Source organism: Rutidosis leptorrhynchoides, chromosome 6, assembly GCF_046630445.1.
Source record: "Rutidosis leptorrhynchoides isolate AG116_Rl617_1_P2 chromosome 6, CSIRO_AGI_Rlap_v1, whole genome shotgun sequence".
Taxonomy (NCBI): Eukaryota; Viridiplantae; Streptophyta; class Magnoliopsida; order Asterales; family Asteraceae; genus Rutidosis; species Rutidosis leptorrhynchoides.
This window is the reverse complement of record NC_092338.1, coordinates 147,667,476-147,689,272: the sequence shown is the minus strand read 5'-3', so window position 1 is coordinate 147,689,272 and position 21,797 is coordinate 147,667,476. Positions and strand designations below refer to the sequence as shown.

At 33.3% G+C, this 21,797-nt stretch overlaps 1 protein-coding gene across 1 annotated transcript; it reads right to left on the bottom strand.

Moving 5' to 3' along the window:
• Positions 1-9,347: 9,347 nt before the first annotated feature.
• On the bottom strand, positions 9,348-21,511 carry LOC139851570 (vacuolar protein sorting-associated protein 51 homolog). The gene is made up of 20 exons (XM_071840653.1): positions 21,191-21,511; positions 18,374-18,513; positions 18,198-18,252; positions 17,988-18,095; positions 17,726-17,824; positions 17,530-17,607; positions 16,979-17,056; positions 13,436-13,585; positions 13,177-13,277; positions 13,011-13,078; positions 12,578-12,651; positions 12,386-12,452; positions 11,571-11,680; positions 11,222-11,488; positions 10,795-10,890; positions 10,638-10,709; positions 10,490-10,540; positions 10,190-10,411; positions 9,932-10,108; positions 9,348-9,650 (listed from the first exon to the last, which is right to left on the bottom strand). The coding sequence occupies exons 1-20, from the start codon at positions 21,368-21,370 to the stop codon at positions 9,531-9,533; spliced, it is 2,313 nt and encodes a 770-aa protein (XP_071696754.1). The 5' UTR covers positions 21,371-21,511; the 3' UTR covers positions 9,348-9,530.
• Positions 21,512-21,797: the final 286 nt, after the last annotated feature.

Sequence of the window (21,797 nt, the reverse complement as noted above, 5' to 3'; positions counted from 1 at the left end):
AAATTGACTTTTTGAAACGACTTTGGATAACTTTTGTATGTCGATCTCGAGCATTAGGATTATGATACACTATGACCTGACCTAGCTTGATAGACATTTATTGACCAACATATGTTCTCTAGGTTGAGATCTACGATTAATTGGTAATCTGAGTTTCAGTCACATTTTGGTGAACAACTTTATATGCTGCTAAGGTGAGTTTCATATGCTCCTTTTTTAATTGCTTTTGCAATCTATATTTTTGGGCTGAGAATACATGCACTTTATTTTAAACGCAATGGATACAAGTACATACTAAATTCTACACCGAGTTTGAACCAAAAATCCCTTAGCTTTGGTAACTAGTAACTGCCGGTTATAAGAACTGGTGGGCGCGAGTAGTTATATATGGATCCATAGGGATTGACATCCCCGTCTGTTCCAGGTTTAGAAACCCTAGCCTGAACTATAAAACATACGTATGCTATTTGAGTTTAGTACACATTGGATTGCGTGTATTGTACATGTTGGTTGCATGTATGTTAAAATAGGGGTACTTATTATAACGTTAAAGTTTAGTTACCAAGGTGCTCAATCTTGTAGAATCTTTTGATAAACGTTTCGGATGAAACAACTGAAATCTTGTGATCCACCTTTATATACAGATTATACGAAACATTAAAACTATGAACTCACCAACCTTTGTGTTGACACTTGTTAGCATGTTTATTCTCAGGTTCCCTAGAAGTCTTCCGTTGTTTGCTTATATGTTATACAAGATATGTGCATGGATTCATACATGATTTATTCGAGAAAACATTGCATTCACAAATCATCACCATCTATCTTATTTTGACTGCATTGTCAACGGAAGTACTATTGTAAACTATTATTTACGGTGATTGTATATATGTAGAAATCATCAGATGTCGAAAACCTTTTATTTAAATATTCATTTATGGTGTGCCTTTTCAAAAGAATGGAATGTTTACCAAACGTATCATATAGAGGTCAAATACCTCGCAATGAAATCGATGAATGACGTGTTCGTCCATATAGATTTGGAGCGATCGTCACACCATCCTTCTAACAGTCGCCAAACACCATAGTTACACCACCTCCGGCCACCATGTCGACCACCATATTTTCTTGCTTCGTGAACCAAACACCAACACCCACTTATGATAACCGCTTCAAAATTTTTATTTCGAACACCCCAAAACCCATAAACCTGCAACATTTATTTTTCTGTTTCTAAGTCATTCGCTGTTATTGTGCTATTCTTTCGAACAAGACCCATCACATGAACACCTTTGCTGCAGCTTTAGTCACCACAACCACCGCCACCTGCAACACCATAAACACACCCTTTATACTGACCAGTTTCTATTTTGGGTTCGATACAAAACCAACAAACATCGGGCTTCTTTTCTCTGTTAATGATCAATAAATGACAACTTCAGAAAAAGTATCGATTCTAAGGCTGTATCGACTGCTACTTATTTTCTGTTGCAACTCAAACGCCATCACAACCCAATTTCAAACCACCAAAACCCACCATAACCATTGTTACTGTTGCTGTCATATTTCTGTTTGGTTCAAGCTATTACCACGCTCCTGTTTCAGTCGAAGGAGCTGCTATTCCTGCTCTTGTTATTGATTCTGTGAACGGAAATAATAATGGTGATGATGATTGATAAGTTTTATCTGTTTAACGATGATAAAAAGGAATAATGATGATTTTTCAGCCCGATGATAAAATAATAAAGGAGGTTGATGATGAATGAACCTACGATTTTTTTTTTCGTTTTCTTCAGATTCCTGTCAACAAGGAATACAAACTAGTAGATTGTGTTGATATTATAATAAGTGATTCTATATCTGGTCACGGTTACAATCACGAAGAAGATGACACATAAAATAACGATTATGAGAAAACTAAGCGTGATTAGGGTTGTTGCTGCTGCAAAATTTCAGAAATCGTAGAAGTTGTTTTGGGCCCTGTTTTGATTGAATTTCAGTACCACACCCACATACACATCGATCTGTTAATAAGAAACCAGGACTGGACTGGTGGAATTAATCATTTACACTAATGGACTAATTATATTGGGTTCCTCTTAAATGGACTATTGGGCTTGTAACATGGGCTCTATATTAATACTAAAAACATTTAACTTGGGCTTCTTGATCAATTGGAGTCTTGATGGACTAAATTGTAAGCCTATACGAATTTTAAGGTATAAATTAGACTTAGTATTATTATTATTATTATTATTATTATTATTATTATTATTATTATTATTATTATTATTATTATTATTATTATTATTATTATTATTATTATTATTATTATTATTATTATTATTATTATTATTTTTATTATTATTATTATTATTATTATTATTATTATTAATATTGTTATTATTAAGATTATTGTAATTAAGATTAGGATTATAAAAAGATGAATACAATTTTAAAGATAATAAGAATTATATTAATAAGAATAATGATAAGATGTGATCTTCGTAAAGTTATAATGATATTAAGTTATTAAGATGGAAGTATTACGGTATAATATTAAGACAAATATGATTATGACTATTATCATGAATATAGTTAAGACCGAGAAGTATAATTATAAGTATGCTTATAATTTAGTTAAGATAAATATATGGTTATGAAAATAATTATAACTAAGTTATGGTTAAATGAATTATTATTATTGTTACTATCATTATTACTAGTAATATTATTATTATCGTCATTAAGATTATTAGTATTATCATTTTTATTATTAAAATTATCATTTTTATTAAAATTAATACTATTATTAAAATTATTATTATTATTAATATTATCATTATTACTATTAACATTATTATTATTAGAGTTATTATGAATATTATGATTTTTATTATCATTAATATTATTATTAGTATTTTCATTATTATTATTACTACTATTATCAATGTTATTATTACTACTAATATTATTATTATTAATATGATTATTATTATTATTATACAAAATAAAACAACATGTTATTCATTATCTTTATTATTATCATTCTATCAGATAAATACTTATATGAAACATATATACAAAGAATATATATATATATATATATATATATATATATATATATATATATATATATATATATATATATATATATATATATATATATATATATATATATACATATATGTATATATCAATTGAAATAATATATATTATTAATATCAATATATAACTTGTTCGATTACGATTATATGTGTTAATATATATACTTGATATAGGTTCGTGAATCCGAGGCCAACCCTACACTTGTTCAATGTCGTCACATGTATTCTTACTACAAAATACAGTATTGTGAGTTTCATTTACTCCCTTTTTATATATATTTTTGGGACTGAGAATACATGCGCTGCTTTTATAAATGCTTTACGAAATAGACACAAGTGATCGAAACTACATTCTATGGTTGGATTATTGAACCGAATATGCCCCTTTTTAGCTTGGTAGCCTAAGAATTGGTGTTTATGATAATTGCCACCAATTGACGCGAATCCTAAAGATAGATCTATCGGGCCCAACGAGCCCCATCCGGGTTACCGATGCTTTAGTACTTCGAATTTATCATGTCCGATGTGAGTCCCGGAATGATGGGGATATTCTATATGCATCTTGTTAAGGTCGGTTACCAGGTGTTCATCATATGAATGAATTTTAATTCGCGAGTTACGCGTGACAATATATGAAATCTTGTGGTCTATTAAAATGATGGAAATGAATGTTTACGATAAACTAATGAACTCACCAACCTTTTGGTTGACACTTGAAAGCATATTTATTCTCAGGTATTAAGAAAACCTTCCGCTGTGCATTTGCTCATTCTAGAGATATTACTTGGAGTCATTCATGACATATTTCAAAAGACGTTGCATTCGAGTCGTTGAGTTCATCAAGATTATTATTAAGTCAATTATAGTTGGATATATTATGAAATGGTATGCATGCCATCAACTTTCGATGTAATGAAAGTTTGTCTTTTAAAAACGAATGCAATGTTTGTAAAATGTATCATATAGAGGTCAAGTACCTCGCGATGTAATCATATGTTATTGTATTCGTCCTTATGGATTAGAACGTGTCGCTTCACAAATGTGTTCCTTATTGATTCAACAAGGCTTGGTTAAAGGTTCTGCAGAAAAGGCAAAAAAATAGCATACTTTTGGATGCCCACCAAGTGTTTGACGAAATGACAATGGCAAGAATGGATATTATAAGGTGTAAGGCGTCCATATGAAATAGGAGGTTTTTGATAATCAAGCAAAAGAATACAACAAGATGTGGGGAACAAGTATTATTTCAGTTTTGTTATGTGTAAATGTGTTGATATTGGTTTAATCTTTTTTTTTTTTTTTTTTTTTTTTTTTTTTTTTTTTTGTAATTGCTAAAATGTGTTCAAATCAAATTTGTGTTGTTGAAACATATTAAATGTGATGAACACGTATGTACTTAAGATATGAAGCTCTTTGTTTTGTAATTGTTATAAGTAATGTTTTTTTTCCTTTCATATATGTTTAACAAGGTATAAGTTGGCGTACATAAACAACTTGGAAATCTTATATTCATATATTCAGTTGGAGTAGGTAAATAGCTTGGGAATCTTAAGTTTTATACAAGGGGTTTAGTATAGTTATGATGCTTAAGTTAGTTTGATGTCTTTCTTGTTATATATGATGAATACAAATACTTATCGTATTTGTATTTTTAGACTTGCTTAGTGAGATAAAGTGGCTCGAAAAAGATAGATTTGATTTGTAACTTATACTTTTTGAGTCCATGATATAGTTTCTTAGGTCTGCACATAGATATTTCAAACTGGACCCATTTTAGATAAGCTTGATTTGTATTTCTAAAATGGTACAGAAGGTTAAAATACATGCATTCCGGACCCCTTACACTTATTTACACATGGTTAGACTATTTGTCGAGTCTACGAGACCCAGACTATTTGTCGAGTAACGGAGAAACTATTGACAGATGACATCAACCTGATGGTTAAACTCTGCTGACAGATGACAGAAAAGGAGTGAACTTTGTTGTACAGAACATTTGTCGAGTCTACGAGACCCAGACTACATACAGAAAATAAGGGAGTTCAATGATAGACTTGATATGGTAACATTAACCACTGTGCAGCATAATTCTTGACATTTTAGAAGTATATGAAATGCGTCAACCCATTCATAGTGAAATGGGTCAAAGTTGCTACCTCTTATTTTGACATTTGGTCTTAACCCGTTTTAATAATGATTATTTAATATTCCCCTAAAAGGAACAAACTAATCAAACAATTCGGGCACTGTTATAATCAAAAAACATTTACTGATAGTTGATGGACCCTAGGAATCTTGAGTTAATTTTGAGTAAAACTGAGAATAACTTATGGAGCAGGACTCAAAAACCGTTGCAGTTTATGACCAATTTTAATTGTATAAATTCAGGTTTGTTTTTGTAATGCATTTGTCCCATATATCTGCATATTAGTAATATGTTTTCTGATGAAGGTTATATCTTGAATCTTATATCAATATCAGTAATGCTTTCCATTGCAGGTTAAACAAGTTGATTACCATGAGTGATAAAGAGTGATTGTATAAGAAGAATATGAATGCAGGACCTTGAATTATGTTGTGTTAACTTGAGCGATAGAAATGAGGTGAAGTGAAAAATACTCCATTAATGGTATTTCTATTTATTATATTTAAATTTTTTAATAATCATAATCATAGAAATCTGGCCTTTAATTTGTAGTTTTTTGCACTAAGAATGATGGGTTACTAATTTAACATTTTAATGTAGAAAGTGAGCCTACAACTGGAATTGACCATTTTAAAGCAGAAGTTATGAAGGTTGAAACAATATTATACCATGCTACTCATGGGATACGTTATGCTACGTTATGCTGACATATTATTCTCATATATACATTAGCCCTGTTCTTATATCCCTCTTAGGTGCATACACATTTTTGACCCAGAAAGTGTGCCCGTTGTTATATACGAAATCCGAAATGATCTTACTTGAAGTATCGTTTAAATTCTATAGGTGATATGCTAATGTATTTTACGTATAAAACAAATCATAAGAATCATGGTAGTACTTTCAATTTGTTCTTAGGTATTTGTCATCTACTTGAAGACGATAAAACTTATGTATTTGAACATAGACATATCTTCGTATGTATTATTTTGATGATGTGTTAGTGGTTGGAAAATAATGTAGATAAACTGTGACGAAAAGCATACATTTATTAGGTGGTTGTTAAATGTAGATAAACTAGACTTTGGTAAGCTTGATGGGTTGTAGAAAAAGATAGTTATAGCAAGAGTAACCATTAATAAGATGTCTTTCAAGTATTTGTTTAAACATTGTTATTTTCTATCTCATATAACTTGATGAATTATGTTAGTTTATCCACCCGTTGATTATATAAAGTATCATTACAAAAAATTTCCTTTAAAAACCCGTGAATCCACGGGTCCCTGCACTAGTAAATAGATCAACTTTCAAGCTAATAAAACGTAAAGTTAAAAGGACAAATCAACTTTAAAGCTAACAAATCGTACAATTGTTAAGACAAATCAACTTTAAAGTTAACAAACTATATAAGTGACTAGACAAATCAACTTTAAAGCGAACAAATCGCAGCATTGACTAGAGAATGTTAGAATAAAAGATGTCAGTCAACAAAAGTCAAATTACCTATTTAGGTAATTTGACTTTAGGATCAGAAGTATTTGACTTCATCATCTCCCAATTTAGAAGATCACATGACTGATTCAATGCAAACAAGTAAACGGCTAACAGCAGGCTGCCAATATCAGCTTTTCCCTTTTATGCTATGGTGGTTCCAAAAGTCTTGGTGGAGCCTAACCATATTTAGAAATAGTTGTTGTAATACATGTGTATAAAACCAACACTTAGCAGTTGTAAATGAATATAATTCAATTGTATCAAATAATCAATCTATTCAATACAAGATCAAATTAATCACTTTTATCAGAGAAATCAACTTATAAGCTAATAAATTGGAGAACTGACTCTACGAATCAACTTTAACGCTAATACGTAGAATTGACTAGACAAATCAACATTAAAGCCAATAAATTGTACAATTAACTAGACAAATCAGCTTTGAAACTATTAAATCGTAAAGTTGACTAGACAGATGAACTTTAAATCTAATAAATCGTACAATTGACTAGATAAATTAACTTAAAGCTAATAAGTAAATGTAACAAGATAAATCAACTTGAAAGCTAATAAAACGTATCGATAATTTTATAGAACATTTGTTTACGAGGTACCTTCCAACCATATTGTCACCACGGTGGGTTATCAACAGATTACGTTTAGTGTATGAGCAAGTTTGAGGTTAGAATGTTAGATTTGCCAACAACTTCTTTTGGAACAATGAATATATTAAATAGGAAAAACACTATAATAAGAAGTTAGAGGAGAACCACGACGGTTTTTAACCAATCGTCAATTCGTCATAGCTTGCTTATTTGGATCAACAAAAAAAAAAAAAAAATTACAAATACAGTGAAAAAAATCTTCTTACTAAAATGAGATTGGAAGATAACACTATTACTATTACGATATCTCCAAACCATAAAAGTCTGAGGTAGCATGCAAGTCATCAAACAAGTGAAATATATCCGACCAAGACGACCAACAACTAATATGGAGGACTTATAACAATATGATACAGTAAAATACAAAATAAGCTCATACATTACCCCTATATACTTGCAAAATCGTAGTTTCAGTTTTATTCGTTTTGAGTTTGCGTTCACACTACACCCGGCCCCTCAAATTCGGCTTCATATACAAAACGACCCCCAACTTTCTACTTTTTTAGGGGTAAAAAGCGTAAATATATAATTTTAAAAAAAACAAAAGAAAATGATTCCACCCATCATCTCGCTCGGTCCGAGTTAAATTTTTCCGAGACCACCGTTCAACTCGAAAAAATCAGACGGACACAACGGGACTAACTATGCGCGAAACGGACATCGTTAAAAAAACACTAAATAACGGGCCCTATATTCTCGCTCGGTGCGAGCTAAATTTTTCCGAGACCACCGTTCAACTCGATATTATTTTACGAACACAACGCGACTAACTATACGCGAAACGGACATCGTCAAAAAAACACTAAATATTTCGAGCTATATTTCATACATATACGTACACGTCTAACAAACAACCCAACTTACTAGATATATTAGGTACCAAACAACGTATATACAAATATGACCGCGCGTTGAACACAACCGCAGCAACGCGCGGTCGAATTTTTTCTAGTTATTATTTATTTAGTATTCAATTTAAGAAGTTATAAGTTTTTCTTTGATAGTTCATTCACCCATGATCCAATAAATAACACTTGTCATTAGGGCTGTGCATGGTCCATACCCGGACCGGACCAGACAATACCCGGACCGGACCGAAACCCAATTTTTTATGAAAATAGGAACCGAGGACCGGACCATTAATATACGGTTTGGTTCGGTCCGGTTCTAACTTCGGTCCAATCGGTTCGGGTAAAAACCCGACCCATATGTATACTTTTGAAAAAAATGTTATATATATTATTTCATTCCATTATTTATAACGCACTTCATAATTTTCAATATATGCCATATAAAAATGAAAAAACTTAATCATATAAATAAACCAATCCAAGTTCAAAATTAAAGTACTAAACGAAACTTCAAATAATACCAAATTATCAAAGTACTAAAGTTAGGATGATGATCGATAAGAACACAAACTTAACATTTGGGTATATAATTCACAGCCTATCATTTACCATACGAACTATGATAGCGCATATTTATATATATATATACATAGAAACAACCTTATAGAGTTTATCATATACGAATTGTAATCCATTATTTGCTTTGACTCCAAGATATGGTACGATAACTAAAATTCCTATTATTATTTAGATATTATTTACATAGTTATCATGTATTGTATTTTAGTACATGTAACTTAATTAATATTTATAAGATCATTGCCATAATAAATATGTATATTGATAACAAGGATATATCATCAGTACGAAATATATGTAGGCCACAAAGATATACGTCTTCTCGGTTCGGTCCAGACCAATGGTCTTTTCGGGTTTGGCCCGGACCGGACCAAAACCCGAAATAATCAAGATATATGGACCAAGGACCGCACCAAATATTCTCGGTTATTTCGGTTTCGGTTCGGTTCCTCCTCGGTCCTCGGTTTTTTTCGGTCCCACCCGGACCATGCACACCCCTACTTGTCATATTTGCAACAGGGTGACACCAGTTAAAGCAAATTTGAAGAACTGTCTATACTCAATAGTCAATACAATGATACAACATGTGAAATGGCGACCTTATGCGCTTCTGGCATGCTTAAACATATTTGAGCATAATGCCACCTAGGATCAAGATAATTTGACCTAGTAATGCAATTGTCATTACCTAAGAAGCGGCCGTTTCTTGGTCTACAGTTTTAGCCAATTTTGCTTGTACAAGTCTGTCTAAGATTGCCGGCTCCAAAGGACAAGGATCAAGACAACGTTCCGCAGAAGCAACAATCACCTGTTCAACAACAAAGTGAATGTTCAAGTTTCGCAAAATGAATTGAAACACAAGCTTTCTTGATCATGAAATAGTGCTGTATATAGAGAATGATTTGACCATCTATCGGGTTGAATTTGATTTCAAATGGGTCAAATAGAAAAAAGTTTAGTTAAAATTGAGCAACATGTCAAATAGGTTAAAAGAAGTCAAAATCTATCTTTAACGCATACAACCTCCAAAACTTACAAAGATTTACACTACTATTGTCACAATTTCATTTTCAGTAGATAACTGCTTACCTCATCAAGCAAAAATTCAACAGCGGCTTCATCTTCAGCGCTATCTTTGAGTGTAATTCTAAGGTACTGCATGTCCAACTGAATCTGTTGGAATCCACTCCGATTAAATGTATGCAGCCTAACAAACTCTTGCAAACTTTTGAGACAAAGTTTTACAATAGTCATCACAACAGATTCCTACAACAACAAACAAGTATTACTCACATATACTCCACTACAACATCAATTGTATGTACAAGGAATAGAGTAGAACCAGACCTGTGTATGATCAACTTTTGTGAAAATTTCCATTTTCTGTTTAAACAATTTCGCTAGATGGGTTTCCAGAAGCTGACTGCGGGCCCTATTGGTGTTTGTACGGTTATCTCTTAATGTATTGCCACGTGAAGAACTTGTGCTTCCGTTGCTCTCGGTGCGAGAATGTTTTCGAGTAAGTCCATGAGGTAAAACTTGTTTTACTTCACTTCCTACCGCTTTTAACTGTCACGAGATAAATTACTCAACACTCAAAACACTTTCATTATTTTGTAATAATAAGTAAAATAAGAAAACTCATACCTCTTGAAGAAACAAGTCAACAAACATATGAACTTCTCTTGGTTCTTTATGCTAGGGAAATAGAGGATATCAGGCAATATAAAAATATGTAATATATGTATCTGTTACATCAAACGACATTAAAATTAAAATTCATGTGATAACAAACCTTGATCCAATTTGGCGTTGAGAGCCTCTTCTTCATAAGAATGGAAATTCTTTGGCTTCTCATGTTGATATACTGTATGTATTGTAGGAAAATCTTAATAATTGTAGAAACTATAACGGAAGATGGTATAAAGGACACTTGAATAAAAGAGACATACACGTAACAAGAACTTTTCTCCAGCTGATCTAAAGGTGTGACGGACTTCAGCAGGAACAAAAGTGGGACCACCACCTGACAATGAAGAACCAATTTCCTGAAAAGTAACAAACATAATTTAATAATGCCGCATTGAGATAGAAACCAGCACAGTTGGATGGTAAATGCAAGCTATAAACTTTGGTTCAGGGTTTAACTTGTGTGTTAGATATAATTACAGACTGCAAATTACTTCAATGATGGTAAATGCACTTTGGTTGACTTTTGATCCATCTGACCAACCTATTTAACCAGTTTCCTTATAAGTTTTTTTTTCCTACCCATTTGTCCAGTTAAAGATAAAAATAACCTGAATCGACCCATTATCCATTCAAAAGTATATAGCATGATTTTGCCATATTTATAAGAAACAGAAAAGCAGTTCTTGCCTCGGTAATTCTTGAAATAGCATCTCGTTCTATGAAAACAGATAGTTCGGCTATTACAAGCACAAGCCCAGCAGGGACCTTATCTGCTTGTACTCTTTCTGTTAAAAACTGTTCTTGTGCCGTCGAGACATTTTTTCCAGAAAGCAATACTAACAGATCATTAAGTTGTCTAAAGAAAGATTGAAATCCTTCTTGTACCCAACTAATAAGTATATCTCTCAGCTTCAATACCAATCCCAGATCATCATCAAGAAGATGCCGTATATCCTATAGAATAAAAAATAACGAATTAATAGAGGTATAAAGTCAATTGTATGACTAAAAAGAAAGCGAGTGAGCGATGAATTACCGACAAAACTTTTGTACTGCCTTGAAGCAAAACATTTCTGCTGGCCTCAAGAGCAACTTTCAAAGGATGTTCCTGTCCCGTGCCATCCTTTTGAATTTGCAGAAGAGTGTCTGACAGTTAAATAAGTCGCTCAAGTGAATATTGTGACTTAATTACTTCTATCTGCCTGTATGCTGATAAAACCTTACTTGTTTGTAGGTGATGCAAGATGGGCGGGTCATCAGATTGGTGATACGAAACTCTAACATGATAGAACTTATATAATCAATACAAATATCAATAATACAAAGAACAATGCCTAAAATTTAAGACTGTCTGGAATGTGGGAGGTCCTGCATCTCGATTTGTAGTCATTGTTCTTTATATCATTGATCTTAGTATTGATTAATTTAAGTTCTATTCCGTTAGTGATTCGTATCAATTGGGTAATAGGTTAGGACGATCTTGGGTCGAATCGTGTTATTTAGTGGAGCAGGTTAAAGCTGGACAAGGAGGGTTGATCAACAAACTCTTTTTTGTCCATTACAAAATTTTGTACATACAACTAATGGGTTTTTTAAAGGTTACAGAAACAAGATTATTGCACTAACAATATATCTTGGAATAGAATTACTTGAGAAATTATATACTCTATGAACAAATTTGCAGCCTTTCACCACCTATGAGTATTTGACCCATTTGATTTGTTTCCTTTCAGTTAACTTTTTTGTCATGACCCATTTAAGATAAAACATAGCCCAAAAATCAATTATTTATAATTAAGAATGATTGGTATTGGCAATAATTGGCTGTTTTAGTGAAAGAGATGCACTAACCAGATATTTCTTGAAGAAGATGAGAAAACGAGCTAGTGACATACTGCTTCAGAGCAACACGAGCAGCCTGAAACCATGAACATTAAGTCAGCAAAATTAGTGATTACACAATAACAAAAAAATTTATAGTTGAACAAATTAGGTGATATAGACACGATAAATATAACCATTAAAGTTAAAAAGAGTGACAACCTCGAATGCAAAATCTTGTATACCGGCCTCTGGTAAGACGTCGTCGATCAAGAGAACATCGGTCCAAATAAATCCTGTAACAGGAGAATAGATATGACATGGTAAATATTTAATGCAATAGTAAAATATAAGAATCTACAGTAAAAATTATCATTTTTGAACGGCAGAATCGACAGTAAATTGAGGTGGCTAGTTCGACCTAACTAACGGAAAAGAGTGAAACTGTTCGAACGGAGTGAAGGTCAAGTGTACTGTTAATGGATGAAACCTCCTAAATCCTTCTATACAGAAAAGAAAGAGTAGTAATAAAAGGTCTTTTTGGATAAAACCAACCTAACCTTATACCAGAACATGACCATTTTGACCCTTTACCCAATCCACCCATTTTCCACCTCTAACAATAGATGATATCTTTAGTGGTCATGTTACATACGCAGTCGGTTTAAGAGCTTTGCGGAAGAGATCTGCTCCTGTATTTGTTGTTTGGCAGCTTCAAAGTGCCTAATAAAGCAAAAGTCAAATTAGGAACGAACAAAATAAACTGGTCAAAAGTAGATACCAGTACCAACTGAGAAAACTAACAAGATGCACATACACACCTTGTAGTAAGATCATGCACAAGTTTAACGAGATGCTGCTCTGAATCAGGGAAAATCACATGATAAGCGTGAACAGCTTCTACAAACTCGCGAGTAGGAACCTATTCAGGAAATTAAACAGATGAAAGAACTCATATTTATGATTGAAAACTGAAAGTTGCAACGTAAGTTAACGATCAAAATCCTCAAATATGTTGAAATATGAAATACATATTTATATACATAATGTGCGTGTGTGTGTGAGCATCTATGAAATTACCTCATGAATAGGAGAAATGGAATCAGTTTCATTTCCTTGACTGGTAGATTCATGATGATCTTCGGAAGCAACCTTTATCTCTACGAAAAGATCGAGTTCCTCAAGGAACTGTTCTAACTTTTCAAGAAGCTTTGATTTCAAGTTTTCAACCTGCCAAATTAAAGGAATATAGCTAGAGAATACAACATAAAACTTAATAATTTACACAACAACAACAGCAACAACAACAGTACCCAATACCACTTGAGTGGTGTATGGGGGAGGTGAGATGTAGACAATCCTTCCCTTATCCGAGAATAAAAACAAGTCATTTCTCCACCCAGAAAAGTAGAGAAAGTCATCCCTCTCTTTATTCGGCGGATAAAGAGATTGCTTCCGAGTGGACCTCCGGCCTTTTTTATTTATTTATAAAAATAGTAAAAAAAAAAAAAATATATATATATATATATATATATATATTGAGACGCCATGAAAATGATAGAATCAAAATTTCATGGGTTTAAAAGTCTCCCTGAAAATCAATTTAGGCTCTAATCGGCTAAAAAATAAAAATACTAATACTAGTACTAGTGTTAGTAAAAAATAGTTAAAAGCAATAGTAATAATATTAATACCACAAATAATATTAATAATTAATATTAACACACCCATAATACAATAATAATAATAATAATAATAATAATAATAATAATAATAATAATAATAATAATAATAAAAATAATAATAATAAAAGTAATAGTAGTAGTCGTAATAGTACCAGTACTAGTAATACCAAGAGTATTATAGTAGTAGTAACAATAATAAAAATAATACCAATAGTAATAGTAATAATAATAATAATAATAATAGTAATAATAATAATAATAATAATAATAATAATAATAATAATAATAATAATAAAAATAATAATAATAAAAATAATAATAATAATAAAAACTAACAATAATAATATAGAGATAATAATAATAATAAATAAAGTAATAATAATAATAAAAAAAGTAATAAAAAGCAAAAAAAGCAAAAGTAAGAAACCTAATGAGAAATACTATTAAAAATAAAAAAATAACATAAAAGGACGTAACCCTACTCGACTATTCTAATTCTAGCCCTCCACGCACTCCTATCAGAAGTCATGTCCTCAGTCAGCGAAAGCTCCCTCATGTCGAGCCTAAGTCTATCCATCCACCTACGTGTAGGTCTACCCCTTCTCCTTACGCCATCGACCGTGAGTGCCTCGACTCTCCTTACCGGGGCAATACGAGGTCGCCTCATCACATGCCCAAACCATCGAAGCCGTTCTTCCCTTAGCTTGTCGATGATGCTACAGACTCCAAGGTTTTCCCTAAACACCCCATTTGGGATCCTATCTAACATGGTTTTACCACACGTCCACCTAAGCATCCTCATTTCTGCTACTTCCATCCTTCTCTCTTGGGCCTTCGTCATTGGCCAACATTCTGATCCGTACAACATGGCAGGTCTAATAGCTACTTTAAAGAATTTCCCTTTTAATTTGAGTGGGATCTTCTTGTCGCACAAGACCCCTTTCGCCGCTCTCCACTTCAACCAACCTACCTTAATACGATGAGTCACGTCTTCGTCTATCCTCCCCGATTTGTGGAGGACCGAACCTAGATATCTAAACGACTCTTGTGGGTGCAAGATCTGGTCCCCAATGTTGATAATCCCTCCACCATTTAGTTCATCCTCACTCCTACTGAATTCGCACCTAAGATATTCTGTCTTTTGTCTGCTGATCCGTAACCCATTTTGTTCTAAGGCCTCCCTCCATTGTTCTAGTCTTCTGTTAAGCTCCTCATTTGATTCTGATACAAGCACGATATCATCGGCAAAAATCAGACACCAAGGGATGTTCTCTTGTATTCCTCGAGACAGCTCGTCTAGAATCAAAGCGAAAAGGAAAGGACTAAGGGCCGATCCCTGGTGCAAGCCTACTTCTATCGGGAAATACTCTGTGTTTCCCACAGGCGTCCTGACACAGGACTTCGCCCCATCATACATATCCATAATAGCTCTAATATATCTACTTGGGATACCCCTAACATTAAGTGTCTTCCAAATCAGCTTTCGCGGTACGCTATCATAGGCCTTTTCTAAGTCTAAGAAGACCATCTCTAGGCCCTTTTGTTTCTCCCTATACTTCTCCATAACGCTTCTTAAAATATGAATTGCCTCCATCGAAGAGCGCCCTGGCATGAAACCAAATTGGTTTTCTGAAACCGTAGTCTCGCGTCGAAGTCTAGTCTCAATCACTCTCTCCCAAAGCTTCATAGTATGACTAAGTAATTTTATGCCTCTATAATTACCGCAGATTTGGGCATCCCCTTTATTTTTGTAAATAGGGATAATCTCGCTGAGTCTCCATTCCGTAGGCATTTTATAACTTCTAAGCGTCTTATTGAAAAGACACGTCAACCACCTGACACCATCCTCGCCCAGGCACCGCCACGCCTCTATTGGGATCTGGTCAGGTCCTACAGCTTTGTTTCTACCCATCTTTCGTAGTGCCGAACTTACTTCTTCCTTCCTGATTCTCCTACAGAAACTGTTGTTCCGGAATTGTCCTATTCCCAAGTCCTGCGGAACTTCTTGGCGCCCAGGTCCTTCACCCACGAAAAGAGTTGAGAAATACCCTTCCCATCTTTTCCTAATTTCTTCTTCCTTCACTAAGGTTTGACCGGCTTCATCCTTGATAAACTTGATGTTATCTATATCCCTCCTCCTACGCTCCCTAGCTTTTGCAATCCTGTTAATAAAGAACTTTATATTCCTTTAAAAACAACTTTTTTTGGTTTGGGGCGGTAGAACAAGATGGTCATAAGAGTTCATGCACGAATTTATGTATATGCTCTTTTTTTTTTTACACAGTTGATATTGCATATAAGCATGCTTGAAAGCATGTAAAGATGTGCATCTGTCCCTTCAATGCCTTTAAATGTTTCTACCAACTTGAGTTGGAAAACTCAACCCATTCACTTACGATTGGCTCAATTTATGATTGGCTAATAAAAGGATGGGTCAAGTGGCTGAAAGGTCATGGCATATATTATATAACTTACCCCTAGATGAAGATATACCAAACTTTGGATTGTTATAGTCATATAATACTCATAATCATACTTTAATCATTGAATATTCAAAACAAACTCAAAAGATTATCAAAATAGTGTTGTGGGTCAACCCAAATCTTGGCCCATTTCGACCCATCACCCAGGTAATGCAGCCTGCATGCCACCTCTACTATCAATAGGTAATCAACAAGTATTAGTAACACAAGGTGCAAGTACTGAGGTAATATAAGGATCAGGTGAATATGAAAGCACTATGTTAAAGGGTCAAACCTTTTTCTAAAACATGTTACTTTATGGAAAATAAAAAATTCAGATGGCATGTTACACTTGAAGGGTACATGCAATGCAAACATCTGTTTTTGCTAATAATTAGATGCATGTGCGCGCATCATGAGTTAACTATGCTGCAGGACAAAAGAATAAAAAATAGGCTAAAATCAATGTTACGAACCGGAAAATCCAACTTCTTAAGAAGCATTACAGCCTCTGCCCTTGCTTGTATTGATTCAGAATCAGAAGAGACCTTGTCCTGAAACAAAACTTGCACAATATGAAATCTTTTTGTTTCCCCTTTATTCTTATGCTGCTAATAGATAACATAATACTAGAGGTGGCAAGATTGAGTATTGGGCACCAAATCAAAATGGGTTCGGGTTGATCTGAAACACTGGTTTGTTGTTTACTTTGTAATAAAATAGCGAGCTATTTATGATCTAAGAATAATGTTACGATATACGATATTAGTCTAAATTCTTTAATAAACACAATTTAGCAGGTTGTATGCATATTACAACTTTCAGTCTGTGCAACCCGTTCCCTTTAATCCATTTGAAATGACAACCCAAGTTGACCCAAATGAACATGACCAAATCATAAAGACATTATCAAAATAAAGGTAAGTTCTCTGTAAAGAATGAGATGTTGTAGATGGAAATATAGCATCCAAAGCCTTCATGTTGGTTTGAAATGGTAAAGAATAAACTAGATTAACAAGGACTATACCTGAAGCTTGTTAATAATAACTGCCATTACTTCTTCTGACGCTTTCTTACAGTCCTGGAATGAGGAGTCCCCATATGCCTGTCAGAATTTATAATAAAGAGCAAAGAGATAAATGAATGTCATCAAGTAAGAGATCGCAAGTATTAAACAGAACACATAAAAAGGGATATGATGATCAAAGGGCCAGTAAGTTAACCTTAAATATCGGCATCGCTCCAGTGTAGAACCTCACTGCATCACCATATGCTTCAGATTTGATACACTTTCCAAGTGTAGTAGGAAGATCGTATATAAACTGCTCAACACATGATAACTGATAAGAATTATGTAACGAGATGTGGCCAAAGACCATAAATTTTAAAATGTGTGGAACTTTAGGTACAACTAGGCCCTATAAGTGGCACAACAAATAAAATGATTATGTTCTAGAAATGTGAAAATTTTATTTACGTTGATACCTGAACTTTGCGCAATAAATTACGTGTACGATGTAATTTCTCTATATGCTCCCTTTTTTCAAAAAGTGATGTGTTGACCCCATCACTTCTTGACTGCACTGACATTATCTGACAAAAGTAACGAAGAGGGCAGGTCAATTTCAAAACGTTCTTCTAACTTATATTTTCGAACAATGCCAACAATATACAAAGTAATTCTTGCCATTATACCTTATCAAGGAGTTGCTCCATATTTACTTCCATTCCAACTATATTGTTCTTCATTCTGGAATAAAAATTATATTATATTTACAAATGTCATACAACAAAAAGGTTCTGAAAAAATGCTGTCAGCAGAAACTTCCATCGGCACAACATAAAGAATAAAGAAATCCCATAATTCTAACCTTTTAATTGTATCTGTAGCACTGATAAACTTGTTATAATTCTCATATACTAGCATTTGCAAGTCAGTGTCAAGATTCTTTATTTCAGCAGCCATTTCAACATGTCTCTGTAGAAGTCCCTCCAGATTTGACTTTTGGACCTGATACATAAAAGGAATTAACATTATCAACTAGTATCAAAATTCAAATGATTGAACATGTACACCACAGATGTATGATTTTGTGTTTAACACATATCTTCCATTTGACAAACAACCGGATTTATTCATAAAAAGACGAAATCCATCAGAACTATATGACATATAAAGTTTAGCAGTTATATGCAATAGGAATTTAAACAATGTAGGGGCCCAAAGCTAAGGCTCACATTGGTAATAAACATTTCTACATGATCTATAACAAATTATACAACTATAGCACCTTTTGCATGCTCTAAATAGTCCAGAGGCTTAACTATTAATACAAATCATCTCATCATATTGTATATATAATATCTTAAAGAAATATAACACCATTAAAAAACCACTTGAGCAAAATAATAACCCACCTATAAAATTTTAAAAAATAAATGACAAATTTTTTATTTTAATATACAATTTTGTATGATGTTATCATGATACAAAAAGCAATTAAATTGCCATGGGATAACATTTCCTTATGTGTAGCAAGTGGCGGAACTTGGACGTAAAGTTTAGGGGGCGAAAATACAAATACACATTTTATACATATTTCCGAATGCAATATTTGATCATAAATGTGAATTATCTATTTTTATTTATTGAACTAACTATACTTTTTTAGTTTATACATATTTCCAGATGCAATCGATCCTAACTATTGATAATATATGTTAATTTATTGAACTAACTATTTTATTTAGTTCAAAATTGTTATTAGTAGAAAAATGACGGAGAAATACGGAAACGATAACTCTTGTTGATAAATGCAAAGTTTGCGAGTCATCACCATTTTGGCCATAACTTCTTCATACGAACTCCGATTTAGTTGATTCAAAAGCCCAAACGTCCATAATACAAAAGGCTACAAATCCTATTACTTACTCAAAACTTAATGGGGGTGGTTGCCCCTCCATGCCCTCAATAAGTTTTGCCCCTGTGTGTAGCTAGGAAGAGTATGAAAAACTATACTTCTAAGGTGTCTATATAGGGACGCCACACTTCTAATTATAAGTAAAGCACTCCTCTCGCTCATATGTGTGCATGCATACATCCTTCACATGTGCAAAAAAAAGGAAAAAAACAAACTTGATGCGAGATCCCTAGCATCCGATTTTCATGTATTTATATATATGTTACAATGCATTAGCTTTGATGTAAAACCCCTCCATAGTCTTTCTTATGCCATCTTGTTCTACTACCATTCTTTAAATCCTACACTCCTACTCAGTGTTGTAAAAGTCGGCCGACTTGACCGACGCGTCAGCCGATGCGTCATTTTTTTAGGTTCTCCATACCGTTTTTTTGAAAACGACTCAAAAGACGGTCAAAGCTAAAAGTTCGGTCAAAGTCTGTCAAAGACGGTCAAAGTTAGTCAAAAACGGTCAAAATCAGTCAAATTTTCGTCAAGATGTGATATGTTTTAAAATTAGGGTATGTTTTCATTTTTTGGGCCGCTCTTTTCTCTGTGTCCTTACTGATTATGTACTCGGTAACATTAATTGAGTTTGAAGTTTGATTGTATTTAAATTCACGTTCTTATTTAAGAAATTTATGGTACAGAATCAACTATTTTATACATATATAAATATATATTTAAGAAATTATTAATAAAGTCAACGTTGGTCAACGACGCGTCCCCGACTCGGCCGACGCGTCCTTTTTAGGTCTCGACCGATGCGTCCCCGACTCGCGACTTTTACAACCTTGTTCCTACTACATGGCCTATTGTTAATGAGTATAATTCCTGATGGTATATAGATAACCTATGTGAGCAAAGAATTTAGCCAGATGATATTTTTGAAAAAATAATCACTAGCAGGTGAACGTTAAAACATATAAAAAGCGTTACTGATAATGTCGTTGGACATGGATAGAGTGTAGTTCTTATACTGTAAAATATAACATACAGGAACCATACACCTTTATTGAATTTTATTTATGCATGAATGAACAATCTTATAGTTTACTGAATTTTTCTTTATGCGTGAATTAACAATCTCATAGTTTTACAACTCTTCTACAGTTCAAGCAATCATCTTAGATCTCAAATATTCTCTAGTCAACTACCTTTCGAACTTATAGGTGTTTTTTCCCGATAATATATATGTCAATTAGCGCACTCTAATGTCTGCAATGTCTTATGTCTGCAAAATAACTTAATCATGTCTGCAGCAGTTAGAAACACATTTCTAAGTCTGCGAGGTTGCGGACAGAATACGACATTATTTTATCTTATGTCTTCGGAAAAACAAACATTCTGTAGTAAAAACGTGTGCGGGCGCGCAAACATAAGACATAATAATATCTGCAGACTGAAAAACAAACGGCACCTAAGACTCACAAATCACATTAAAGGTTCCACATGACACCTTGTTCCACATATTATTTCTACAATTCACCTTAAATCACTTGTAGAATCCTACAAAGAACAAACAGCTTAACTTGTTCATGTCAGCTAGGCGAGCATCCTATTCAATTAATCAAAGGTAAAATACCTAAATCCAAATTTCTCATAAAAATATCATTATGATATATACAAACTCAAATTCGATATAAGATCAGCATCAGATAACAAAATGACATTACAGTTTTTGAACTAGAGAAATAATTTAGGGATCTAAAATCAGGAAAACCGTACTAGAAGATTCATGTACTGATCGGCATCGAACGACGTCGTGTTGATAGTATCAAGTGTAGCGAATCGTGATGTTGAATTGGTAGGAACGGAAGTTTGAGAAGAATCCTGTGAATAAAAACTTGATAACAGATCTCTCGTTCTTTTGACCTTATCATCCAACGGAACATCGTCCATCGTCATTATTATAGATTTTGAAATATAAATGTGTGTTTATAATGATCGGAATGTTGAAATTTCTATTATCCGGTTACCGGGGTTGAGGAGGTACGCCGGAACGGAGGTTGGAGCCGAGATTTGTGAGAAAAATACCGGTAAAGGGTCCAGTCAGGTAGATGGCCTTTTTTCTTAAACCTGTTTGAAAGATCCTATTGGCAAAATACACCCCTGAAGTTTTAAATTTAATTGTTAAGACCAGTTTTATCACAAATAGAAACAACTAGTTATCGAACTCTCGCTTCGCGCCGGGGGTTCGGTTTTCAATGTATTTTATTGCTTTTAGTAAAATTATTTTGTGGCTAACGATGATGTCATTGAAGCGCAACTCGAGTCGAACTAAAAGGTATAACCCGTGTGAGATTTAAATGTTATTTTAAATTAACAATATATG